This window comes from Coccinella septempunctata, chromosome 9 (genome assembly GCF_907165205.1).
Source record: "Coccinella septempunctata chromosome 9, icCocSept1.1, whole genome shotgun sequence".
NCBI lineage: Eukaryota > Metazoa > Arthropoda > Insecta > Coleoptera > Coccinellidae > Coccinella > Coccinella septempunctata.
The window spans coordinates 16,723,309-16,746,379 of NC_058197.1; the positions used below are offsets into that span (position 1 = coordinate 16,723,309).

Consider the following 23,071-nt stretch of genomic DNA (forward strand, 5'->3'; position numbering starts at 1 on the left):
AATATGCAATCATAGAAAAAAAATCTATACATTTCTTTGAGCAACACGTCAAATTCAAATTTATAGGTTAAGTCAGCTAGAATGCGACTTTCAAAAAATTTTTTCTTACAAAATAAACTGAGTTTTACGGATATTCTAAGGAATAACTTTAGAAGAGCCATTCAGGATCCAAGATATAGTAAAACAATCGATAATATTTCTTCCAAAATAGACGCAACAGGAGTGAAAGATAGCTTATATAAAAATATAATCAGTATTAATCAATGGTACACCCGGGTTTTAGGACTAGATGAAGTCAAACAGTTTCAAGATAGAGTTATCCTACTTCAGGTGAGTTCTTGGATATTTTATTAATTTCAAGAAATATTGATTTTTGCATGTCATAACAGGAGTAAACAAACGGAGGTGTTTGTGAAATTAATAAATTTTTTCCTCAGGAAAAGCTATTAGTTACTCAGGAGAAAAGAAGAGAAATAGGAGCTCAGCTAAGCGAGATAAGAAAAAAATCTTATCACTTACAAGATGAACTGCAAGCAATCAAAAGACAAGAAGAACCTGATAAGTACTTCAAGTTGATGAAGGAAGAAACTGAGGTAAACAATCAAGATAATCTGTTTTAACGAGTTATTAATGCTTGTTCATTCACAGTTATTGAAATTAGAACATGAAGTTAATTTATCATTCCAAGAATATGATAAGGCAGAGAGAGATCTGTTTACTGCATATTCCAATGCAGTCAGAGATTCTCATGAGAAATACCGATCTCAAATGGAATATACCAAATATTTTGGTATTATACTGAGTATTACTGGTTCATTTTTGGCATTTACATATACAACACTTCGTAAACATGACCTCAAGATGTTTATAGATAACAAATTAGAAAGTTTATATGGTGCAATGGATCCTGAGATTATTCAAACTGTAGCCAAGAAACAAGCAGAAATATGCGATAAGCTTGCGGATTTACAGGAGGAAAATAAGAAATTATTCAGTTCTCTTGACTCCATAAGCTTTGAACGTTCAGTGGAAAGTAAACTACCAGAAGAGCTTAATTTAGTTGTTGATGATGGTCAAGGTGGTTTGGAAGATAATAGGACGAAGCTCATTATTGGCTTTTCTTTCTGTTTGATCTTTATCGGTTATGTATTGGGTAAAATCGATAGGTAAACTTATTGATTTTGTGAATATTAGGAGTAGAGCTGAATACTGAAAAAATTTTAATATATGTTACAAGTACAAGTTTGTCTTTGAATTGCATCCATTTCTGAATATTGTTGTTTGAAAGGTGAAATGTTTGAATTGCGTCAAGAATATATGAAATTCCATATCTTCTTGAAATACGTGAAAAAATTTTGCGCGCAAAGAAAACTGAAAATATTTCTAGCAAGGCCATCACAGAAGAAGAGCAGCAATCTGACATTTCACATTTGTTTATGATCTATTTATGCTTTATGATCTTGACCTAATTTATATTTTGTTGGTGATAATTGAATATGGGTTTTTATGTTTTTGTAAGTTTTGAGTATTTTTCTCGGAAAAACTCGAAGTTTATCACTTAAAGCTCATTCAAAACCAATCAATGCAACGTTCTCCATTCATAGCAGATTCGAAAATAACCTCAATTTCAGGAATATCATCCATTTATTGCATGCCAGAACTCGATAAATATTCGCAAATGAAGCAAGAATTTGCATGTTCTTATGTTTGCCACATAAACCTCATGTTATCTGCATTGAAACGGAATGTTATTGACCTTTTCCACCTAAAGTCCTTGTCTTTTTATCTAGGAAGGCACTGCTTAAGAGAGCTATTATTCAATTGAAAGCAGCTAAGCCTGCCTGAAAACCAGATAACAGAATCCAGTTAAGAAAATCTAGTGAGAAGCAGTGAGGAATTGAAACGGCTCTTCCTTTCCTGCTTTTTTTCACTTGAAGGTAATCCCTTTTATAATAAAAACTTTTTTTACCATTGAATCTCATCTTGTTCTGAAAATGTCTCAAAATCTTTAAATGGGAATTGTGAATTTCGATTCAGGCAATTAATTCTAAGTACAAATTTGCTTATGTCGCAATTTTTTGTGTGATTGCTGGTATCGTCCTCTGAATTTCCCCATTATTCAGTATTATTTTCTCCTCCGTTTATGTATTTTGAAGTATATCACATAATAATTAGTTGCCAATCACCTTTTTGAGTATTCATGCATTACCTGAAGATATTTTCATCATAATTGATATAAATACTCATTTATTGAAATATAAGTGTCAAACAAATAATCAATGAATTCAAGATGTTATTCTAACAATTCATTCGTGAAATAATTAAATTTCAATCAGTAACTTATAATGCAGTGATAAAATTCGAAATGAGAATGCTTGAGATAAGCAAATTTACAATAGTGTGCAATTATTAAATATTTTCTAAATGATTAAAAGCTGGCCAAAAATTTCATACAATTATCATCATAATAACAAAAATGCAGTTCTTATTTACTGGTGTTTAATACTGAATCTAAATCAGTTTGAAGAAAAATAATTCAGTTCCAAATTAATAACCTAATAAAAATTACTCATAAACTTGAGTACATAATAAAAACTGCTTTTAGAGTCGAATAACTCTGTAAAACATATAAATAGCAGTCTTGAAATTCGAACATAAGTTAAAACCATACATTCTTATTTGCTCAATCAAAAATTGAAGTCAGTCTTTTAGTCATTGGTTGAAATTTTCCTTAGGATCTGATGTGGTCCCTCCCCCAAATGATTCTTGTGATGCGTATGTAACATATAAATATCCATCTTGTTCCCCAAATTCCTTGTACACCTGAGCTACAGTCATCGATGAACTGATCAAGGACCTATCGTTCACCAGAAGATACAGTGCTTTGTTGGGATGAAGTTGCATCCTATTTCTGAAAGAAAACGTATTGAAAATATTGTGAAAGATTGTTCCATCGTCTAGATTTATTTTTTCTTCGGTTGTTTCATGAAATTCCGTCATCAAAAAATTTTAGCAGAGTCTGTTTCGAATTTTTTTTACCTGATGATCATTTGGAATTGTGACATGGTAATATCTTGAGGTACTAAAAATTTCGATTTGTCCAACAGGGGTAGTTCCTTATCCCAGGTGAATTTTCTTACTATAACCTGGAATCAAGAAGAAAAATCTGGATTTGCATATATGATTATGATTGAGAGAAATGATCAGAAATTAGATGAGAGTTAGGACAGTGTTGAAAGGTACTAGAAACAATGAAAATGTGTACTTACAGGTACTTTGGTGGGAAATCTACTCCTTATTGCCAAGATCTCTTCTTTCTCATAGGCTGAAATAGTTAGAAATTTTATGTTATTAGAATTCGGGTGGAAAAAGCTTTGCATGGTCATCAGTTAATCACTGGCCTATTCAACCCTTTTGTATCTGATTTCGTAAAGAAAGTGGGGGGATTCATTGAGTAAAATTTGCAATTTCAAAATTATTAAAAATATCACAAACATTCCATTGTGTTTACATGTTGATGTAACAAATTATAATTTTAACTCTTTCAAGTAAAGCTATGAGTTTATAGGCAGATAATGAAGATATATTAGACATACAACAGTACTTTTTTGGACAACCCTTGCTTAGATACAGCTCCCTAAGGATGGCACCTAGAGCTGTATCTAATCAGAAGAAAGTCAGAAAAAAAATATGAAATAACACTTGAATTTTTAGCAACTATTCATTCAAACATCCTTTGTCTGATAACGAAAAGTGGAAAAATTTGCCTCAAAAAATTAAATTTCAGTTTTGTAATAAGACTCCTCGATTTTAAAACTATGTATATAAGGTGGATTGTTCTTCTATTTTCAAAATTAAGAATGGCATATTTAAAGAAAAATGAACTGAATCGATTGTCCAAATGAGTATTGTACTATTTTGTTCAAATTTTGTACCTCAGTACTCGGTACACTATGGTGTAATGCAAAAAAATGAAGATAGGGCATTTTGTTAATTATTAATAATGATATTTTCAAAATTCTTAACATCTCTGATTTGATGACCTATTACAGGTCAGAGTACTCCACTAATTTGCTCATGACCATTTCATATTTTTAGCTATATGAAGAGTACTCCACGAAAATGAGTGTATTAATTCATTATATAACTAAATTGGAGTAAAGTAGAAAAAGTAAGGGTGAAAAAAGAAAAAAGTCCCATAAGCATGGGATCGCAAACGTTTCGTTTTCGAGATACAGGGTGTTTGAATTTTTGGATTGGTCTGCAATACAAAGATTAAAAAAACCCCTCCCAATAGCTGAATCTTCTTACTCCAAAAAAAAAACAAAATCGAAAAAATAATCCTTCTGATCAACTGACAAACAAAAATAACAACGAAATGAATTGATTCGGAAAGAATAATACATTATAAGGGTGGCAGTGTTTGGAAAAAAATTAATAAACTCACGCGTGTGTTCTCTCTTTTCGTTCTGGTTGCAATTCAAGTCCTTCTTGTATTTCCCGAAACCCATTTCTGCCTCGTTAAGCGAACACTCTTTGTTACTACAACCGCACTTGGAACAGTTCTGTTGAACTCTTGAATACATGAAATCTCAACACGAATTTTTGTCTTTAGAGCCCCTTCGCACTCGGGATTGATTCTCGAACTGGAGTGTCCGAATATTGTGATTGCCTAATCAGATCTTCCCCTTATCAATTGGGCTGTTGACCATTAGGTCTTGAACGTTGCGGGGGAGAGGGGGGGCACTTTCTTGGTGTTATCAACAGCGATAGAGGACATTACAGTGTGTTTAATTAGGCGGTGTTATTTCGTTTAATTGTTTGTTTTCGCCCAGTGGTGATTTCGAGAAACGATAGCATCTTTATTTCTTTCGGAATTGTTTTTTCTTTCCTCTTGGCTGTTTCGTGTCGAAATATTTTCTATTCGTTATCGCTTACGTCTTTTCTTGATTTGTTTTGTTATCTCCTATTGTCGTTATTGGATAATAATGACACAATAATTTGCTTTCTAAGGAATGCGTCGATGACGCAAGGGTTGATTGGGTTCTTTTTTGTTCTGAACTTACCCAAATCGGTGTGCCAGAAATGACTAATAGCTGTGATTTATCTGATTATTAGTTTACCCTTCATTCTATGGAATGGCTTGTTTCTATTGCAGTGGGGGTTGATAAAAACGTTTTTCCAGTAAAAAATTTATTATAACATAAAATTAAAGAAAACATCTCAATCACATCAACAATCTCAATAGCACTCTGGATATCGTAAAGTTCTACCACTTCATTAGTCAAACTACAAAATTCAGATCAGTAATAAAAAAGGCAAAACTCATAGATTGAAACCGGTGAAGCATGAGCTGGTAGAGCCGTACAATATCTTAACATACAATAATAAATATCTTAAAGATTAACAATAAACAAACTATGAACAACTGGTTTGGAATTTTCAACTATCAATTAACATTTCTGTTTTCCCAATTCGATTTTGGGTATCGTTTAACAATTCGAACAGAAATCAGTCTTTAATAATCATTTCTCATCTGATGGTATAGCAATTATAATAATTTAATCGTTTAATTAATTAGCCTATTTAAAATATAGTAAATCAGTACAATATTAAAACTATGCTTTCAAAAAGAAATCAATCACAAAAACTTAAAAATAACAGTCTTAAAACTCGTATAGTCATATAATATCTTCATAGTCATTTTTTTTTCAAAACTTTTCAGTCAGCTTTTATTCCATTAGTTCAAACGTAGACGTACCACCGAATACTTCTTGGGAGGCGTATGTAACATACAAATAACCATCTGATTGGGCGTGTTCATAGTATACTTCAGCTACTGTCGTTGATAAACTGAGCATTGATCTTTCGTTCACCAGAAGATACATCGATCTATTTGGATGCAGCTGCATCTTATTCCTGATAAAAAAAAAACATTTTAGGATTTCACAAGATTTTCACGAATATCGATACAAGAAAAGAATAATTTGTCATTTATTTCATAATACACACGTCTCACCTAAGTATCATTTGGAATTGGGACATTGTCACTTCTTGAGGAACTAAATACTTAGTTTTATCCAGCTGTGGTAAATGTTTCTCTCTTGAAAATCTCTTCACTATGACCTGAAAAGATTATAATGTTGAGGGACTCTGGGAAAATTGAGAAATAGATACTATAGATCACTTGTGATTAATGAACATTATTCACCGATTGTCTATCGAACAGTCATCAATCACTAGCGATTTATGGACCATTATTAACTAGTTTGTTAAACCTCACGATGAGAATCACAGACTGAGTTGCTATGGAGCAATATTGAAATGTCAGAAGTTGTTTTTTTGATTTGGGACAAACAAATTCTCTTAGATTTCTTTACTTGGGGTACTTACTGGTACTTTGGTCGGAAATCTACTCCTTATAGCTAGTATTTCATCCTTCACGACATCTGAAAAATGGAAAACTGATTAAATCATGTGACAATGCCTCAACTAGGCTCATTAATTTATATTTATTTTTTATTGGCGGCCTTTATTGACCTCTATATGAATTTCTGCGATATCAGTTCAAGAACTTCTCGAACTATTGAAAATAATATGAAATCGAATGTTATTCAATCCCTTTTTTTTTTTGTAGCAGCACTTTAGCTGAATTAGTTGATACAAATTTTGATATAATTGTATGTAGCTTCCAGGTAACAGGTTTTAAACTGAGTAATGTGAAAATTAAAGATCCATGTGAAAAATATTCAGTTTTCTGAATATTTAAAAGGGTTAATGATATCTTATGGCCAACTAGGTTGATTTTACACTTGTTACCATTGGAAGACATTTTGAGGTGACCTAGGTCTTCAACTGTCAGTTTTCAATTTAATTTTATACGTGATATGGTCACATGAATATATACCTGATTTTTCGTTGTTGTTGCTGTTGCAGTTCAAATCTTTAACGTATTTTCCCAGTCCCATCTCGCTGGTTTCCAGCAAACACTCTTTCTTCAAACGGCACGTGCAATATTTCTGCCCGAATTCAGAATACATCGATTTTCGCCTGAATTTTTTTTTCTTGTTGGTTACGGTTAACCTACCCTTCGCGCTTGAACTTCTCGAACTGACACTCAAAGAAACATAACGTTGTGATAGGATATCTGATCCTTTTTTTTTTCTTATCGACTTGGCTGTTGACCAGAAGGTCCGTGGGTGGGGGGGCCAATTTGTCAGTAATCTCTCGTGTTGGACGTTTTGATTGAGCGAATTGAATCTTCTATATTTTTAGATTGTTTATTTTCCACTTCTTTTCTTCCGAGGGCGTAGTTGAAGGTTTGGGATGTAGTTTTGTCCGAATTGATGATTTTCGATTGTGTTGCTTCAAAATATCTTGGGGGGTACTGGGTTTATCGACAATTCTGATTTTAACACTGTTTATGTTTGCCTCAGATAATAAACCTCAGTCATCTTTTTACATATTCGTTTGTTTGTCTGAATCGCTGAATGCAAAACATCACAAGATGCAATTTATTGTTTGAAATGATGATTGGAAAGTTGTTTATTATGTAAACAATTGTGAATTCTAAGCATTGATTCGTTTATTGCTTTTTTGAAGCAATGATTTTTTTCAAATTATGAAAAAATAAGTCTGGATCTCGATGTCTGTGGACTATCATGGGGTAAAAAATTGTGCTTATTCTCCTGGGGTGATTTTTAGAACAAGTGGATCTCACCTCTCTCGTAGGGACTTTTTCGAAGATTGCCCTTTAACTTTAAGGGATCAAATATTGGAAGTATCTCGCTGAACTTTCTCCCTACATCTACTCAAAAGGTCTGCTGGACCCTGCTTTATGTTGCCCAGGAAATTTTACCCAGCCAACGGAATAATCGTGTTGTTAGGGACGCTTAGTGGAATTTAACCAATCGATGACCTATCAAGTAATCTGTTTGCATAAAGTTGATCTACTTCGAACTAATGGAGCGAAAAATATAAATAAACTTATCAATGTTTCAATATTGTTTAATGCCCTGGAATCAACACTGTGGAAAAGAAAGAAATCAACGTCCTTATGTTCCCCCCTTGCTCGTTTCCAGAAAGTTCAATCGAAAATTTACCGTAAATCATCGTTTATTGGACGTTATAGACATCACATAATTTGATAAATGGCTTTCGATCTATTTCCGGTTAATTAGTTCCAATAATAGATGTCGCGAAAGAAATTCGATACCAAAAACAAGGAAAACACTCACAGTTTATCCAAATTCACGAATAGAACGGTCGCCCATCCAGATACCGAGCTCGACCAACGCTGCACAGGGTGGGAATTTATGTAGCTCTTTAACGGTAAGAGCTGGGGGAAAATGGATGGCACGTTTCCGACCTCAATTTCCAAAAGATGAATAAGGCCAAAACCACATCCCTCTATCTTCTTTTGTTTTCAAGTTATAAGGGAAAATGTTGATAATGTTTCTTCTTGCTTCAACCAAACATGCAAACCAATGACCTTTCACCTTAAGATTTCACTATGCACGTGTTAATCAACTGAACTTTATTTCGCACCCCGTATGTCGTTTATTTGCAACTTTATATAAGCCTTTTTGATTAAACCGTCACATTTCGAATATGTATAAATTCTGTTCGCTTCAAAAACCTTCGAACTACTAAATGCAGCTGCATCTAATGTTTGTGTTCAGATAGTTATAATGATATAAATATTCAGAAAATTTCATCATCCAGAATAAAAATAACACGTAATTAGGATCTAATATGTGTTAGTGATCAGTTTATGATTCGTTCATTTCTTGGCTGGATTTTCCCTTGGGTATCATATAGTAGGAGATGATTCGACAGAGTCTGGAATCCAAGCTCCTACCCTCTATTTCAAGGGTTGGAAGTGAGGGACGAAAAATTCTTCATAAAGACACACCCAGTCACCCTGCATACACAGCTCAAAAATTAATTGATTTGATTCAGTGCAAAAGCAAGGTCAGCAAATAAAGTTCAATATCCACATGCAGCAGCATATTCAAGTTGAAGAGGGTATTAGTTCAGTTTTGGGTTTTTATCTCGTTCAGTACTCTGCAATCGTTAAATGTACATGCCTTTCTACTGACAACTGAATGATAGCATTAAGAAAAGTGCTAATTTTATGTTTTCTCGAATGTTCAATGAATATATTTTAGCCAAGTATCCAAAATAGGTATACAGCCATATTGCTTTATTGAAACAATGAACGTATGTAAACTAGAATCTACACGTGTTTCGCTCTCACAGTAGCATCTTCAGGTGGGTGAAGGTAATTCCCCTAATAGGCTTTAGTTCGTCTTATATTTTTAGAAAATATTGTAGGATCCTTCTCTTATGCATCAAAAAACAACGTGATCGAGGGGAATAGGGGAGATAACAATTCGAAAATCGTGATAAGCAAGAATTTCGATATTTATGTGGAATTGTGCCAAGGATTGCGTGCGAAAGTCACGTTACTCTTCGGTATACGTCAACAAACTCGAAGAAAAAAAAAACGAGTATTATTCATTATGTTGTAATGTTATGCTTGTTTTCGAAGTTGCAAACTTTCTTCGAATTTTATCGATGTTTATGCGTTATAACCCCTACGGTGAACTGTTTGTCTGAATCATTGGAATTGTTTTATGTGTACTTTCGATTAGTGGGAGGGATTGAAGTTTGATGCTCGATCAATTTTAATGAAATTCACGATTAGGTTGAAAAAAATTATGTTATTTCGTTTGTTGTATGGAAAATTCTTATTTTTATTAAAAACCAGTGTCATCTGTTGGCTAGTGCTGGTAAACACCTTAATTCAATTTACTACTACTCGATTGCTTGAGATTGACCTCGAAATATATAAAAGGGGTGAGAATTCAAGATGATCAAATAACCCTTAGTAACAAAAGGCTTACTCATTTCTGACACAAAAAGTTAGGGTTACCCCTTTAAAGGGGTACAAGGCCAATGAAAAGTTGGGTAATAATTTACCTGTTTCATGATTTATTCGAAGATGTATACTTTTTACTCACTCTATGTCTATATAATTGAAATATGCCGAAGAAGAACACTTGTGTAAAATATGGAGTATATTTCTCCAGTTAGAAAAAACATTTCAGTCGTTTTCTCTAGATAATTTTGAATAATACTTCGAAACACTTTTTTGTGTAGAAAAATTGTCACCCGCTTTTTATTTTTGTTTTTTTCGAGTTTGAGACCTACTGTATACCCTATATTTTTATTATTATTGATAATAATGATATATTTTTATTAATAATACTGATAATAGGTCTCAAATTATGTTGAAAGCGCCTTAACCTATTTTACATTTGCTGAAAATTATTCCGAGAATATGCTTCACTGTGATTTAACGGATTATCCCTATTTGAATGAATATTTTGTTGCATAACTAATTAGTGGGCACGTTGACGCGCGTTGGTTGAAAGGATTAGTTTAGTCATTGTGACAATTTAATTAATTCCCTTTTTATAAGAGGGTTAGTGCAAGTTATGAGGCAACGGTGAACTTTGGAGTCCCGAAGTTGATTATGAGAAACACGGTAATTGACTGACGTGTTCGAAATTTTCGGAATTTGGCTTTGAAAAATTCGATTTTCTTTCGAGGTAGACAATTTTGGTTTAGTGTCATGGAAAATCTACAATTTTTTCGATTCAAGTTCCGTATGTATTTATTTTTCTATATTGTAATAATTATAACCGAATCATTCGTGTAGTTTTGGTCCATTAGGGTAGGTTCATGAATTTCAAGTCAATCGATGGTGTTTTATCGCATACAATATGAAATCTACGAACTTGACTCGATCGGAAAGGGTAACAAGGTTCATTAAACAGTCAATGATATTGCAAAGTGAATCATTAGGAGACGAAAAAATCGATAATTTCGTTAATTAACGGATTGATTATGTTGCATTCTATGTGAACAACATTCTGGTCTTTGAATTGTAGATTTTGCTTCGTATCTGAACATTTTATAAAGTTTGAAATGAAAACTATAATAATCATATCATTACACTCATTTTCAACTTTGAATTTTTATTTTTTTTTTACTGTTTTGATCTGCTAGTTGAAAGTTATTTAGGGTCTGGGATTTCAAACTAAATGATATTAATTATCAGAAAATTGAAGAAGGAAAATTGTTGGATTTAAGAGATTTTTTTATTCATACCTTATTTATAGGTTCTTTGATGTCGAAATTCTTTAACTCGGACATTATCGCTTCGTGTTTTAAGACGCGTTCGAACTGAATCAATTATTTTTGATTGCAAAAATCTTTTATCGACAATTCAATTAGAAATCGCCAAACTTGAGTCGTCGTCTATTTATGGAATATTCCGTTGTCCCTTCTTAATTGTCGGCATCTCCTTAAATGATTTTTATTCGTACTGATTATTGCGAAATACAAAATTGATTATTACACTTTAGAATTGCCAAATGATAATAGACGCAGAAATATAATTATCAGAGAAATGACAAGTTTCTAAAATTAACCGTTAGTTTCTTAATCATTTTAGTTTTTTCGTGCAGCAAAAATTTTTTTTCATTTCGAAATTTCTATTAGAAAAAAAAATAATAAAACAAATTTCATAAATACCGAGACGAAATTAACATTGTTCTCTTCGCTCTCATTAGGCTTGTTCGTAGAGTGGTTCACAATGGTTGTGAACTGTACAGAGCAAGCGCAAATGGATTTTCGCTACCCTTAAATGGAATTGCGCTTGCTCTGTACAGTTTACAACCATTGTGAACCACTCTACGAACAAGCCTAATAGGTTTGATTTGAATCGGTACCACTTACCCCTGTCTGTGGTAGGCGCTAACCTCACTTTTTTCAAACTGACGACTAACTTGAGTTTGTTTACATTTGCGTTAAGTAAACGTCGGATTTCTGAAGCTTAGATAGATCTAAATCAGCTGGTTTTCTCCTATTACCTCTCGCACTTACGAAATTAGTATATAGGGTGAGTCTTTGACTCCTACAAGTATTTTAACAGTAGATTCTCGGAGTAAAAAAAAAACACTTTTTGCCCTCGCTATTTTTTCCGAATCGGCTATAACAAAATGTTATTTTTAGTTCTATTCCACAAACGGTTTTATCGAATGAAATGAATTTCGGAATATAATTTTTCATTTATTTGATGGACCTTTTTCGTACACGAGATATCACCTACTTCTTCCAGTTTTCTCATTATGACCATTACGTACCATTAAAATACCAAAAATTCAAAGATTCCAACTCTTGAAACTAAATTGGACGTTATTTAATGAATATTTGAATGTTTTATAAAATAGAAGTATTCCTCTTATTTTAATTTGATGTTCAAAAATAAAAAGATCTGTGAAATTTGAAAAAATTGGGTACTTTGGCTGAATACAACTCTGTTTAAAAGATCCACGGGAGTGTTGTGTCACAGATTAAGCTTGTTATTCTGAAGATAATTTTGTTTTTCCAGAGGTGGCATAGCTCATTATCAAAACTTAAAATGGCTTTATATTTTTATCAGAGCCGAATAAGAAAAAATGGTGGAGGAAAAAAGTTTTTCTCTTGACCTCAAGAATCCACTGCGTTAAAGACTCACCATCTTTATACTGATAATTGAACAAAGGTAATGTGAGTCTATACAGCAAATGAAATATTAGAAAAATCAAATAATAACAAATAAAACCATTTATAGTTTTTATTGCTTAGGTAATATAAATTAAAAAAAGATTTTAATTCAAAGGCTTGAGGCAGTTACCTTGGAATACTAATGAAATTGACTTAGAGGGAGATGGTGTGTACTGATATAAAGGGTGGTTCTCGTAATATTAGTACAATATTCTGACGACACGCTTAGATGGATATAATGATTGACTTCATTGATCTCATCGCTCACCTTTTTCCACCACCGTCGCCATATCCTTTTTCCTTATATCCGGAGGTCGCGCACTATTCCAGCAGCTGAACTTGACAAGAACGAATGTTTATAATTGAACAATTTCGGTTTCAGTCGATGTGAATCTTATCTCGGTTCCTTCATAAGACATCCACTGAATCTTCTAACATAGTCGGCGTCTTCAAAGTATCTAATTGTAACGTATCTTGCGTAAAGCTTATCTCGTTCTGGTCAATGAAACGGATGGACGATGCCGAAAATGTTTTTATTAATTTTTGTTATTCGTTTCGACATTTAATTGTTATCCGAAATGAATTACGAGCAGTACCCCGCGATGCGACGTAAAATCTAGTAAACTTTCGAATACGAGGTGTGTTCGATAAAAAACTGTCCCAAATGTATTTAATTTTATGGGAAGGTGACATAAAATATGGAAAGTCTTTGAAATGTTTCAATTCCCACTATTTCAAATCGGAATTCCTCAATTTTCAACCATCGAGATGAGTCGATTGGTGACAGAAACTAGGAGGACCAATGAAAATGGCTTGTGGACATTTTAGGCCATTCACTTTGATTTCTTGTAATTTGTACGGTCTTCTTCTCATTGAAACACCCTTTATATCGCTGTATATCAGCGTTTTTTTCGATGCCTCCTTAGAAATGAGGTGTCAACTAAAAGTTGAAGGGGGTGATAAGTAGCTAGGGACCCTGCCTTGATGTGTAAGGCCTATTGAAAGATTAGATTACCGCCACATGAAACTCTTCATAAAAACCCGAAAAATATCCGCACATGTTCGACTCCTGAACGCGGAATTTTGTTTATTTTCGAATCGTTTACGTTCGATAAAGAAAGGTCAAATTGTATACCGTCTTCTCGGATCGTTACAGAGTGTCCGATTTTTGTTTCAGGTATCTGAGATGGAGTTCTGAAAGCGACCAACTATGATTCTCACCCTCTACTATATGTACGCGACGTTATTGCAATGGTGGAGATTGGGAACCCTGAGGAACAAACTGAACGGTACTTTGAACACGAAAAATGCCCTTTTACTCAGCAGGAGTAGGCTCATACACTCTACCAAGAGGCAGAGGAGCATCGAAACTCTGTTATTCCATGCCGACGATAGGATAGCCTGTACGATACTTCCAAAGGTAAGTTTTCTCCATTGACTCATTTTTCTAAAAATTACGAGTTCAATATTGCTTCGTTCAGTCACTGGTGTGTGTTTTGTAGGCTCTTGTTTCTCAGTTTATTCAGTATCAGAATATAAATTTTAATGTTGTAGCATCAAGTGATTATTTTTTTTAAGTGCGACACTTCTAATGTCACTAAGTATATTGTATTTTCAACAATGCGGGTTGTTTCTTTAATTTAGAACTAACGGAGCGAAGTAAATATTTTCATAGCGATAACGTTGATATTTCAAGGCTTACTACGTACATCGATTATTATATTCATGGAAACGTGATCTCTTGGAGTTGGTCAAGATTCGAGTAAAAATATTTACTTTGATTGTTTCCACGTGATCGTCGGGTAAAGGGGTGAAGGTCCCGTCCTAGAGTTTCAAATAGCTCTTCAAAATTCTTATATAGGGTGAATCTTTTCAAATACCAAAAATTCAAAGAACCCAACTCTTGAAACTAAGTTGGACGCTGTCTAATGAATATTTGAACGTTTTGTTAAATTAAAGTATTCTTCATATTTTCTCGTAAAATGCGCTGTTTTTGATTAATTTGATTTTCAAAAATAAAAAGTATCTGAAATTCGAAAAATTAGGTACTTTGGCTGAATACAACTCTGTCTAAAAGATCCACAGATGTGTGGTGTGAAAAAATCTTTTCAGAAAGGAAATTATGGAAAAAGATCTCTGCCCTCATCATTCAAACCAAACCCCCTAGATCAAATTGTACTTTATCTTATTTTTCGATTTAAAACCTGCTATTTCACTTTGATCCTGTCCCCGAGTACATTTTTCGGTGAAAAATTACCATTTGTTTCTCTTTGCAGCAAACCATAAACCTTGCCCATTGGGTTTTATTCCCGAAAGATCCAAAATGTTTTCCCATTCATATCGAGTATAAAAATGTTAACCTAAGGCCGCCCTACATCTATTTAATGCTGAAAAGTTTCCTGGAATATTACAAGCACGAAAGCGAAGCCATTCAGGTAAGCTTATCGAAATTAATTTCTCCACAGATAATTATACATGTGTCTGGGACAACCTGTACAAATTCACCTAGAAAATGTATGAAATTTTGAAGGAACTTGAATATTTCAGATCGAAGATTTCGGTGAACTGATGGCGTGGAAAGCTACAGCCAATAAATTCGAAGTTATAATCAAAACTGACTTGGAGAATCTGACGAAATTAATTCAGTGCTATTACAATAGCATAATCGATATAAACCATGATCTGGAGATGATAGAGTTAGAGAGTGAGTAAATTATAAATATACAAATTATGTTCTGGTTTGAAAAGTGTTCGAATAATTTCCTATTGCAGCTGTAAATATAGATGGTAACGCCAGCAGGATCCAGTACAACAGAAAATATTCCACGGCTGAAACGTTGAAATTTTCGTACGCCCCTGTACATTGGAAAAAGTTCGTGGGCGAATTGAAGGAGTTGTACCAGAAAATACGGGAAAATTCCAAGTGAGAACATTTGTATTTGAAGCTTCATAACCCTCTCTGAAATACAAATTTTTCAGCCCTAAAATTAAGATAGAAAACGGTAGCAGCAAGGTGGACGACCACAAAAAAGTGCCGGTTTACGAGGTCAAACCAATGAAGAAGGAAAATCAGAAAACCGAAGATAAACACACTCTGGATGTAAGCGGTACCGCCGAGCACAGACGTCATAAAACTCAGGATAAGAAGGAGAAGAACGTCGACGACAAACCAAAAACCGACAGGAAAGCCAAAGAAGACCCTTCTTCCAAAGCGAAAGAACAAAAGACTGAAACTTCGAAACCTAGGACTAAGAGTGTCGCTTCAAAGTCTGAACCATCCCATAAGGGTAGCCATAAACGCGACGAACTCGAACATAAGTTAGAATCTAAGTCGGTAGGGAACTCTAGCGTAGAGAGGCAAACGACAAGTACGACGAAACCGATGCGTACCAAGAAAGAATTGGAACGTGGACGGAGCAGGGAGAAAGATCATTCGTCGAAGGAATCGAAGAAAAAGAGCAGGAGTAGAGATGGGGAATTGGACGAGGGTAGAAGAGATAAGCAGCCCGTTGTTAAAGTAGATAAATGTGATGAGGAAACGAACATATCGGTATTGGAAGATGAGAAAAATGGCTCATCCAGTAAAGAAGAAACAGTAGAAGAATTAACAATTGTAGATAAAAAAGAAGTCGAAGAAACGGTTCCTAAATGTGACTTAACGAAGAGCGGCAGTTCGACGTCTAAAAAACTGAACACTTTCGCGAATATCGACTGTCGGATGATGTCCACGCTGGGTACTAAACCGCCGAATATTCTGGTATACGCGGATACCATAACGGCCAAGGAAAACGTGAAGGCCGTCCTGGGTTCTGTTATAAACGGCGAGAAGTGAGTATTTGCGATACTTGAAGAGGTTTTTTTTGAACGACGTCCACGTTTTCAGGTATATCGTCTATGATCTACCCACGAATATCTCGACATATCCCGCTTGGTGCGATTCCACCGCTTTGGTTGTGATTTGTGGCGCGACCACCCCCGATGTGACGTCGCAACTTCTTCATTACCTTGTCGGCGGTGGCAGGCTGCTCTGCTTGTGCAGCGATTTGCTGCACAGCATACTGTCGGTTTTCTCCACAGCCGAGGTGAGTGAATCATTCATTTTTTCCATCTCCAAGAGAAATGCTCACATATGAGAGAAGAATAAACAAGTGTTGTTGCCTTAGAGGCAACTCTGGCATTATTCCAACAAAAAATGGCCTTTTACAGCAATGAAACTGTAATGAGAATAGTCAGAGTGTTTCGTTTTTCCCCTGATAGCACCAAATTCCATAGGCATCTCTCATATCATCATCGTCAATCAGACAGAAATTTTATCACAAATTCTGATTCTCAGAATTTTTTTTGCTTGTTAACAAGTTGATAAGTCTTGGAAAATTGTTTTTATATCCAGCGAAAAAGGGGTGCAGGTAAAGATATCTTGAAGATGTTGAATAAATTGTTGCGAACAAAATGAATTCACGCGCAACGTGAATCTTTGACTAGTACGAATATTTTAAGAGTAGTAGCAGCCTCCAGTTATGTTCAGGGTGTTACTGTAGCAAAAATGCAGGTGACTTGTGCTGCTCTAAACCTAACAGTTTCCAAGGAATATGTTCTGAAACCTGAAACGGTAGAATGATTTACGAATTTTTCAACACCTCAGTAATACAGGGTGTTTATGATAGTTGTTCCTTGTAAAAAAATAGTGAGGTCCTCCTATATAATTTTTTTTGAGCAGCCCCAGCTTATACGTGTGAGTCTTTGATTGGTTCGAATATTTTTGACAGTAGATTCTTGGGGTCGAAAGAAACGCTTTTTTCTTTACCATTTCTTCCGATTCGGCTCGGTTTAAAAGATACAGGCTGTTGAAAAACCATAAAAAAATGTTATTTTTTTGTTCTATCCCACAAATGGTTTTATCGTATGAAATGAAATACGGAATATAGTTTTTTATTTATTTGATTGATCTTTCTCGAACACAAGATATCACCGAGGTCTTCCAGTTTTCTCATTATGACCATTACGTACCATTAAAATATCAAATATTCAAAAAACCCAACTCTTGAAATTAAGTTTGCCGTTTTCGAGTAATTTGATGTTCAAAAATTAAAAAGTATCTGTGAAATTTGAAAAATTGGGTACTTTGGCTGAATACAGCTCTGTGTAAAAGATCCACAGATGTGTAGTGTCACAGATTTAGCTTGATTTTCTGGAGGGATTTTTTTCTAGGAGTGGCACAGCTCATTATGAAAACTTAAAATGTCTATATCTTTTTATCAGGACCGAACCGGAATAATTTTTATAAAAAAAAGTGTTCTTTCTGAGCTCAAGAATCAAAAAAACTCACCCTGTATAAGCCTGAAAGGATAGGAATGAGAGATTTTTTTTTCAGGTGAGAGAACACGAATTGGTCAGATTTTCTTACGGGGAGTGGAAAAGGGTGAAGATGATGCATCATATATTCTGTTATCAAGCTTCCCCGGCCAAAAAACAGTTCTCCCAAGGTTCCGTTGAATCTAATAACCACAGGTGATTCATCAATATGTTTTCGAACATTATTCACTCGCTACGAGAACAAATAACACGTGAATCGCTTTATTTCCAGTAATGGATCTAGTCCTATAGCGCCTAGGACACCCTCCATTGCGGAAATTCAACACAACGGTAAGAATTACACGCTTCAGGTGCAGGTCTTGGGCACCGAAGAAACCTGGCAAACGCCAAGTTTGCTGTTGGCGAACGTGAAGAATTCTAATGGGAGGGCCATATTTTCCCAGGTAAGAAACGCTAGTTAATTCTGACAGTAGCTTACTGGGAAATTTTTTACGGTAGATTGTATATTAGGGTGTCCCAAATTCGATGTCCAGTTAGGGGATCACGGAAAGTAGAATAACTGGAGCAAAACCGATGACACTTTCGGAGCTCTTTTTCAGAGAAACAAAGAATGGTGAAAACCGTAGGCTCCTACGATCCTTCGTTCCTGAGTTATTAGCAGAAAATGAGATTTTGACGATTTCAGAAAGTTCTCATAACTTTTCTGTCTTTGAAGTTACAGATCTAAAACTTGAACCTTCTACAGGCGCTTCTTGACGTAGAATCCACTGACGATCTTCAAAATCTCAATTTTTGCTAATAACTCAAAAACGAAGGATCGTAGGTTACGGTTTTTACCATTCTTTGTTTCTCTGAAGAAGAGCCAGGAAAATGTCATCGGTTTTGCTCTAGCTCTTTTTGTTTTCGAGATTCCCTCACTGGACGTAGAATTTGGGATAGTCTGTATATTTGAAGCGTGGTTGAGATGTACTGCGACCTCAAGATATATTCTGTCCCCCAACAGAGGCTGATGTTAACCTTTTTTATCTCAGGTCCACCTCGAGATAGATCCCGTCCAATACGAAGGAGACGAGACCAAGTTCACGGCGCTGAAGGACAGCGATCAGGCGAGACTGGAGATCCTCAAGGACATACTCAGCAATCGACTGGACATCGATTGCACCAGAACGTGCGACCGGATAACTTACACCCCCGCCTATTTCTTGGGTAGACACGAGGTGAGATACAAATTAGACCGTTTTTATCCGTGAAAATGGGATTTTTTTTTCGTTTTCAGTTGAAAATGGAACTGGTGAACCAGTGCAAGGAAGTTGTGGACGGTACGATCGACTGCGGGCACGTGACAATGGTGTTTTGCGGGAAGAACGTGGATCCAGGAGCGGCGACACCGTCTAGGTTGCCGGTTATGGTGTACGCTTGTCCTTCCTCGTTCTCCACGGTGGAGTATTTCTCTGTAAGTATCAAATCGTTGTTTACTTTTTGACAGAAGTTAGAAGTCGTCAAAATTCACTAAAAATTGTCTCCTACATGTATTTCAACAGTAGATTTTTGAGGTCAAAAGAAACACTTTTTTCCTTTATCATTTTTTCCGATTCAGTCCCGATAGAAAGATATAGCTATTTTAAGTTTTCATAATGGGCTGTGCCACCCCTGGAGAAACAAAAATACCCTCAGGATAACTAGCTACATCTGTGACACTACACATATGTGGATCTTTTAAACAGAGTTGCATTCAGCCAAAGTTTCTTTCTCTCTTGGAAGATATTTACAGGATTTAAAATGTTTTTTTTTTCTGTTCCGCCTATCTATCATTATCGTATTTTGAAGGCTAGCATTCATAAATATTTTTCGTTAAGTCTTTCTTTTTCCCTAGACACTGGACACGGAAATCATCGGAAGATTGGTCATATACGCAGACGTTCTCAAAAGTTCTCAGTATCTATTGAGCAAATCGATCAGGCATGGCTTGGTTGTTATAGCCAGGCAACAAACGTGTGGAATTGGTAAGTGTCCAGATCTGAGCCTTTATAATCAACCCTGTGGTACCCTTATTTTTCGAAAATTTTGTGCAATGAATCAGAAACAAATTAAATTTTTCTCACCTTATAGGACGTTCAAATAACACGTGGTTGAGCCCAGTGGGAAGCGCGTGCTTTTCTTTACAATTACACATCCCTTTGAGTTCTCCCATCGGAAGGATGCTGACCATAGTCCAACATCTGGTCATTGTTGCGATTATCGAAGCGATTAAAAAAAATCCCGGATACGAAGTGAGCTGCTTCTTTTTATAAATTATAATCCATGGATAAACTATGTTTCTTTCGATATTTAGGGATTGGACATCGGTATAAAATGGCCGAACGATATTTACTTGAAGAAATCGATCAAAATAGGCGGTCTCATAGTCAATTCTACAACCGGAAACAAAATTTCGGTTTTGAATATAGGTGAGAGGTGAAAATAATAGATTCCGAATTCTTTTAAAACCAATTTTTTGATCTACCTATAGGATGCGGTGTGAACATGGATAACAAGGAACCTACCATGTGTCTCAACGACTACATCATGGAATATAACGCAGAAAATAACACGAAATTGAAAAAATTGTCCCACGAGAAATATTTCGCTATGGTTTTTAACGAGTTGGAATATTTGTACGATAACATTCAAAATGACAACCTCGAGAGCTTCTACAACCTGTATTACAAACATTGGATTCACATGTGAGTGTTTTGAAGAAGGGAAACTTGAATAACTGCATGCGATATTCTGTTGAAGTAGAACAAGCTTTCTTAAGTGAAAAAATTCCTAGATTCCCCTGCTTTGGTATTTCGGAAAGGTGAAATAATGACTCGATATTTTTTAGGAATTCTCAAGTGACGATCCAAACAGAGGAAGGGCAGACTTCAAACGCCACCATTGTAGGCATAGATGACTTCGGTTTCTTGAAAGTAAGACGAGAAACCGGGGAGATCTGTGTGGTACAACCCGATGGGAATACTTTCGATATGATAAAAGGCCTAATCGTACCTAAGCCAAAATATAAATAAAAATTCCCCATTTTTTTTAGTTGTAGGTATTAAATTTTTATATCCAGTTTCCAGTCTGTGAGAAATCCAATATCATCGTAAATTTTATATAAGACGTATTTTCCCTTTATGGCTGTTGTTGGAGTGTCAAGAATTTATTGAACGTTTCTATTGTTATATTTTTATTTTTTCATACGTCATTGTGCTGTTGAGTGGGCTTGTTCTTTGAAACAAAATATTGATGTATTGTTTTAACGGAGAATAAAAGTTTTTCATAAATGGTGAAGGTGTTTTCGCAATCATATCATCCTATTTTATTTTTTTTTTCCAGAACGTTGCCGAAAAAATTTCATGAAAGCTACTGCTTTCACGTGTCATTTCTTGCTGTCATATGTTAAAAATCTATCGGGTGTTAATTGATTGGTGTTTATTTGATACGACATGTTGATTTATCGATATGGTAAGCTTACAAGAGTCGATCTGTGAAGTTTTTAATGATATGATGGTGTTAAATGGTAAGAAGATCTCTGGGCTGGAAGATTATTCCAAGTGAGTCAATTTTTTTTCATTTTTAACTGTTTCTTGAGATTGATCAACTTCGGACTTCGGATAAATTAAATGCTATCGTAGAAATTCAACAACAATGTCTGATGAAATCAAAACGAGTATTACCTTACATAAATTTTTATTTGAGTATGATTTTATATATTATAACATTCGTTTTCAGTCACACAAAAGATTTTTAAGGTTATATATTCCCTGTATGTCCAAAAATATGGAAAATAAAAACAATTATGCCAAAAATTCTACCCTGTTTACAGCTTTCAAAAATGATGATTTGAGTATGCACAAATTTGGCATCAAGATCTTTTTCGCTCAAAAAAAAAACAGATTTGTGCATCATTTATATAATATTGTTCGTTTGAAAATTATTCAGATTATCTGTATCCCAACTCTTAGATTCGAAATGTTATCGGTTAAATTTTATCAATTTAAAAAATGAGAACAGTATTTCCAGTCTATTAAAACTTGATTCTATGTGATTAAAATATATAAATAGAAAAAATAGTTAAGCTTTGGGATACGATATTGTGTAAAATATTCGGAAACCCCTAATAATATTGGTTGATCTGCTCTATAATTACTAAAAATATTGCGTTGATTCATCCTACTTTCGAAAAAAATATTCATCTACCTAACGGTATACGTATGTTGTGGAAATCAAAATACTAATGATAATTTTTGTACCCAAAAGCAGATTTCGAAATTAGGAGAGTTAAAAATGCACATATACAATAAAAAGCACCTAAATAATGGCAGTGGATAAAAAATAAAACCCCGATAAAATGTAGACATAGACATTACTTTCCCCTTCGCGATAGAAAAAATAAATCGTTTTATGTTTATTTGATGCATCAATTCTCCACATTTCATCGGGAATTCCTCACGAATTTCAACAAATGCCTTTGTAAAACATCAAATACGATATACTATAAAAAGTTAAAAACTGTAAATAATCACAACAATATATAATTATTGTTGGCAAATATAATATCGATATCAAACTTCACAACATAATCCATGAATATCAACTTATAAAATTAACTGTACAAAAGAGGCCTCGACACAATATAAATATTTTTTTTTTGTTAAGAAATTTGGGTCTTATAAGGTAATCTCTAAGTTTTTTTTCTTGGAATAAAATAACTTAAAATTATATTACACATTTTTCCGTTTAGGTCTGGGTATATTTGTATCCCATTATTCCTGCACGATCTAAAAAATCAACTGATTAATATAAATCGAAATGAGTAGGGAAAAAGAACAAGAAGCATATACACAGCTTTTACGTCACCTTGTCCTAAATAACAATATACAGATCCTGATTCCACATTGATAACGATACAAAAATTACCTCGAATACATTAATGCTTCAGTGAAAAACTTATTTTTTATCTTCAAACTACGTTATCCCACAAGGATGTCTTCTTTGAGCCATAGTAATTTTTTTAAATTGAAATTATGAGGACATTTTGTTTGATTTTAAATTTGGACCTCAACTACTTTATTTTCAATTAAATACATCACAATGGTAGGACTCCAACTCAAGT

General features: G+C 34.5%; 3 protein-coding genes across 4 annotated transcripts; 2 read left to right on the top strand and 1 right to left on the bottom strand.

Moving 5' to 3' along the window:
- Nucleotides 1-45: 45 nt before the first annotated feature.
- LOC123320095 lies at nucleotides 46-1,242 on the top strand. Its single transcript, XM_044907268.1, has 3 exons — nucleotides 46-330; nucleotides 438-593; nucleotides 649-1,242. The coding sequence occupies exons 1-3, from the start codon at nucleotides 82-84 to the stop codon at nucleotides 1,168-1,170; spliced, it is 927 nt and encodes a 308-aa protein (XP_044763203.1). The 5' UTR covers nucleotides 46-81; the 3' UTR covers nucleotides 1,171-1,242.
- Nucleotides 1,243-1,409: 167 nt separating this feature from the next.
- Nucleotides 1,410-21,246, top strand: LOC123319879 (biotin--protein ligase). Of its 2 annotated transcripts, XM_044906915.1 has the most exons (17): nucleotides 1,410-1,514; nucleotides 1,791-1,937; nucleotides 13,796-14,038; nucleotides 14,895-15,053; nucleotides 15,166-15,322; nucleotides 15,391-15,541; nucleotides 15,598-16,446; nucleotides 16,502-16,700; nucleotides 17,990-18,126; nucleotides 18,203-18,374; nucleotides 18,963-19,148; nucleotides 19,208-19,384; nucleotides 19,805-19,934; nucleotides 20,041-20,201; nucleotides 20,264-20,378; nucleotides 20,441-20,654; nucleotides 20,798-21,246. In XM_044906915.1, the coding sequence occupies exons 3-17, from the start codon at nucleotides 13,829-13,831 to the stop codon at nucleotides 20,979-20,981; spliced, it is 3,201 nt and encodes a 1,066-aa protein (XP_044762850.1). In that variant the 5' UTR covers nucleotides 1,410-1,514; nucleotides 1,791-1,937; nucleotides 13,796-13,828; the 3' UTR covers nucleotides 20,982-21,246. The 2 variants fall into 2 exon arrangements, with proteins under 2 accessions (XP_044762850.1, XP_044762851.1); XM_044906916.1 differs by lacking the exons at nucleotides 1,410-1,514; nucleotides 1,791-1,937 and adding an exon at nucleotides 10,653-10,673.
- LOC123319974 lies at nucleotides 2,231-7,283 on the bottom strand. Its single transcript, XM_044907083.1, has 7 exons — nucleotides 6,908-7,283; nucleotides 6,394-6,449; nucleotides 6,020-6,126; nucleotides 5,762-5,919; nucleotides 3,270-3,325; nucleotides 3,040-3,146; nucleotides 2,231-2,911 (listed from the first exon to the last, which is right to left on the bottom strand). The coding sequence occupies exons 1-7, from the start codon at nucleotides 7,038-7,040 to the stop codon at nucleotides 2,713-2,715; spliced, it is 816 nt and encodes a 271-aa protein (XP_044763018.1). The 5' UTR covers nucleotides 7,041-7,283; the 3' UTR covers nucleotides 2,231-2,712.
- Nucleotides 21,247-23,071: the final 1,825 nt, after the last annotated feature.

Coding starts and splice junctions, on each gene's coding strand:
- LOC123320095 (XM_044907268.1), top strand. CDS start 82: ATGCGACTTTCAAAAAATTTTTTCTTACAAAATAAACTGAGTTTTACG. Junction 331..437: donor ATAGAGTTATCCTACTTCAG/GTGAGTTCTTGG, acceptor TTTTTTCCTCAG/GAAAAGCTATTAGTTACTCA. Junction 594..648: donor TGATGAAGGAAGAAACTGAG/GTAAACAATCAA, acceptor GTTCATTCACAG/TTATTGAAATTAGAACATGA.
- LOC123319974 (XM_044907083.1), bottom strand. CDS start 7,040: ATGTATTCTGAATTCGGGCAGAAATATTGCACGTGCCGTTTGAAGAAA. Junction 3,326..5,761: donor CTCCCAAGAAGTATTCGGTG/GTACGTCTACGT, acceptor TAACTATTTCAG/CCTATGAGAAAGAAGAGATC. Junction 2,912..3,039: donor CAATTCCAAATGATCATCAG/GTAAAAAAAATT, acceptor GTTTTCTTTCAG/AAATAGGATGCAACTTCATC.
- LOC123319879 (XM_044906915.1), top strand. CDS start 13,829: ATGATTCTCACCCTCTACTATATGTACGCGACGTTATTGCAATGGTGG. Junction 15,054..15,165: donor ACGAAAGCGAAGCCATTCAG/GTAAGCTTATCG, acceptor TGAATATTTCAG/ATCGAAGATTTCGGTGAACT. Junction 20,655..20,797: donor TACAAACATTGGATTCACAT/GTGAGTGTTTTG, acceptor GATATTTTTTAG/GAATTCTCAAGTGACGATCC.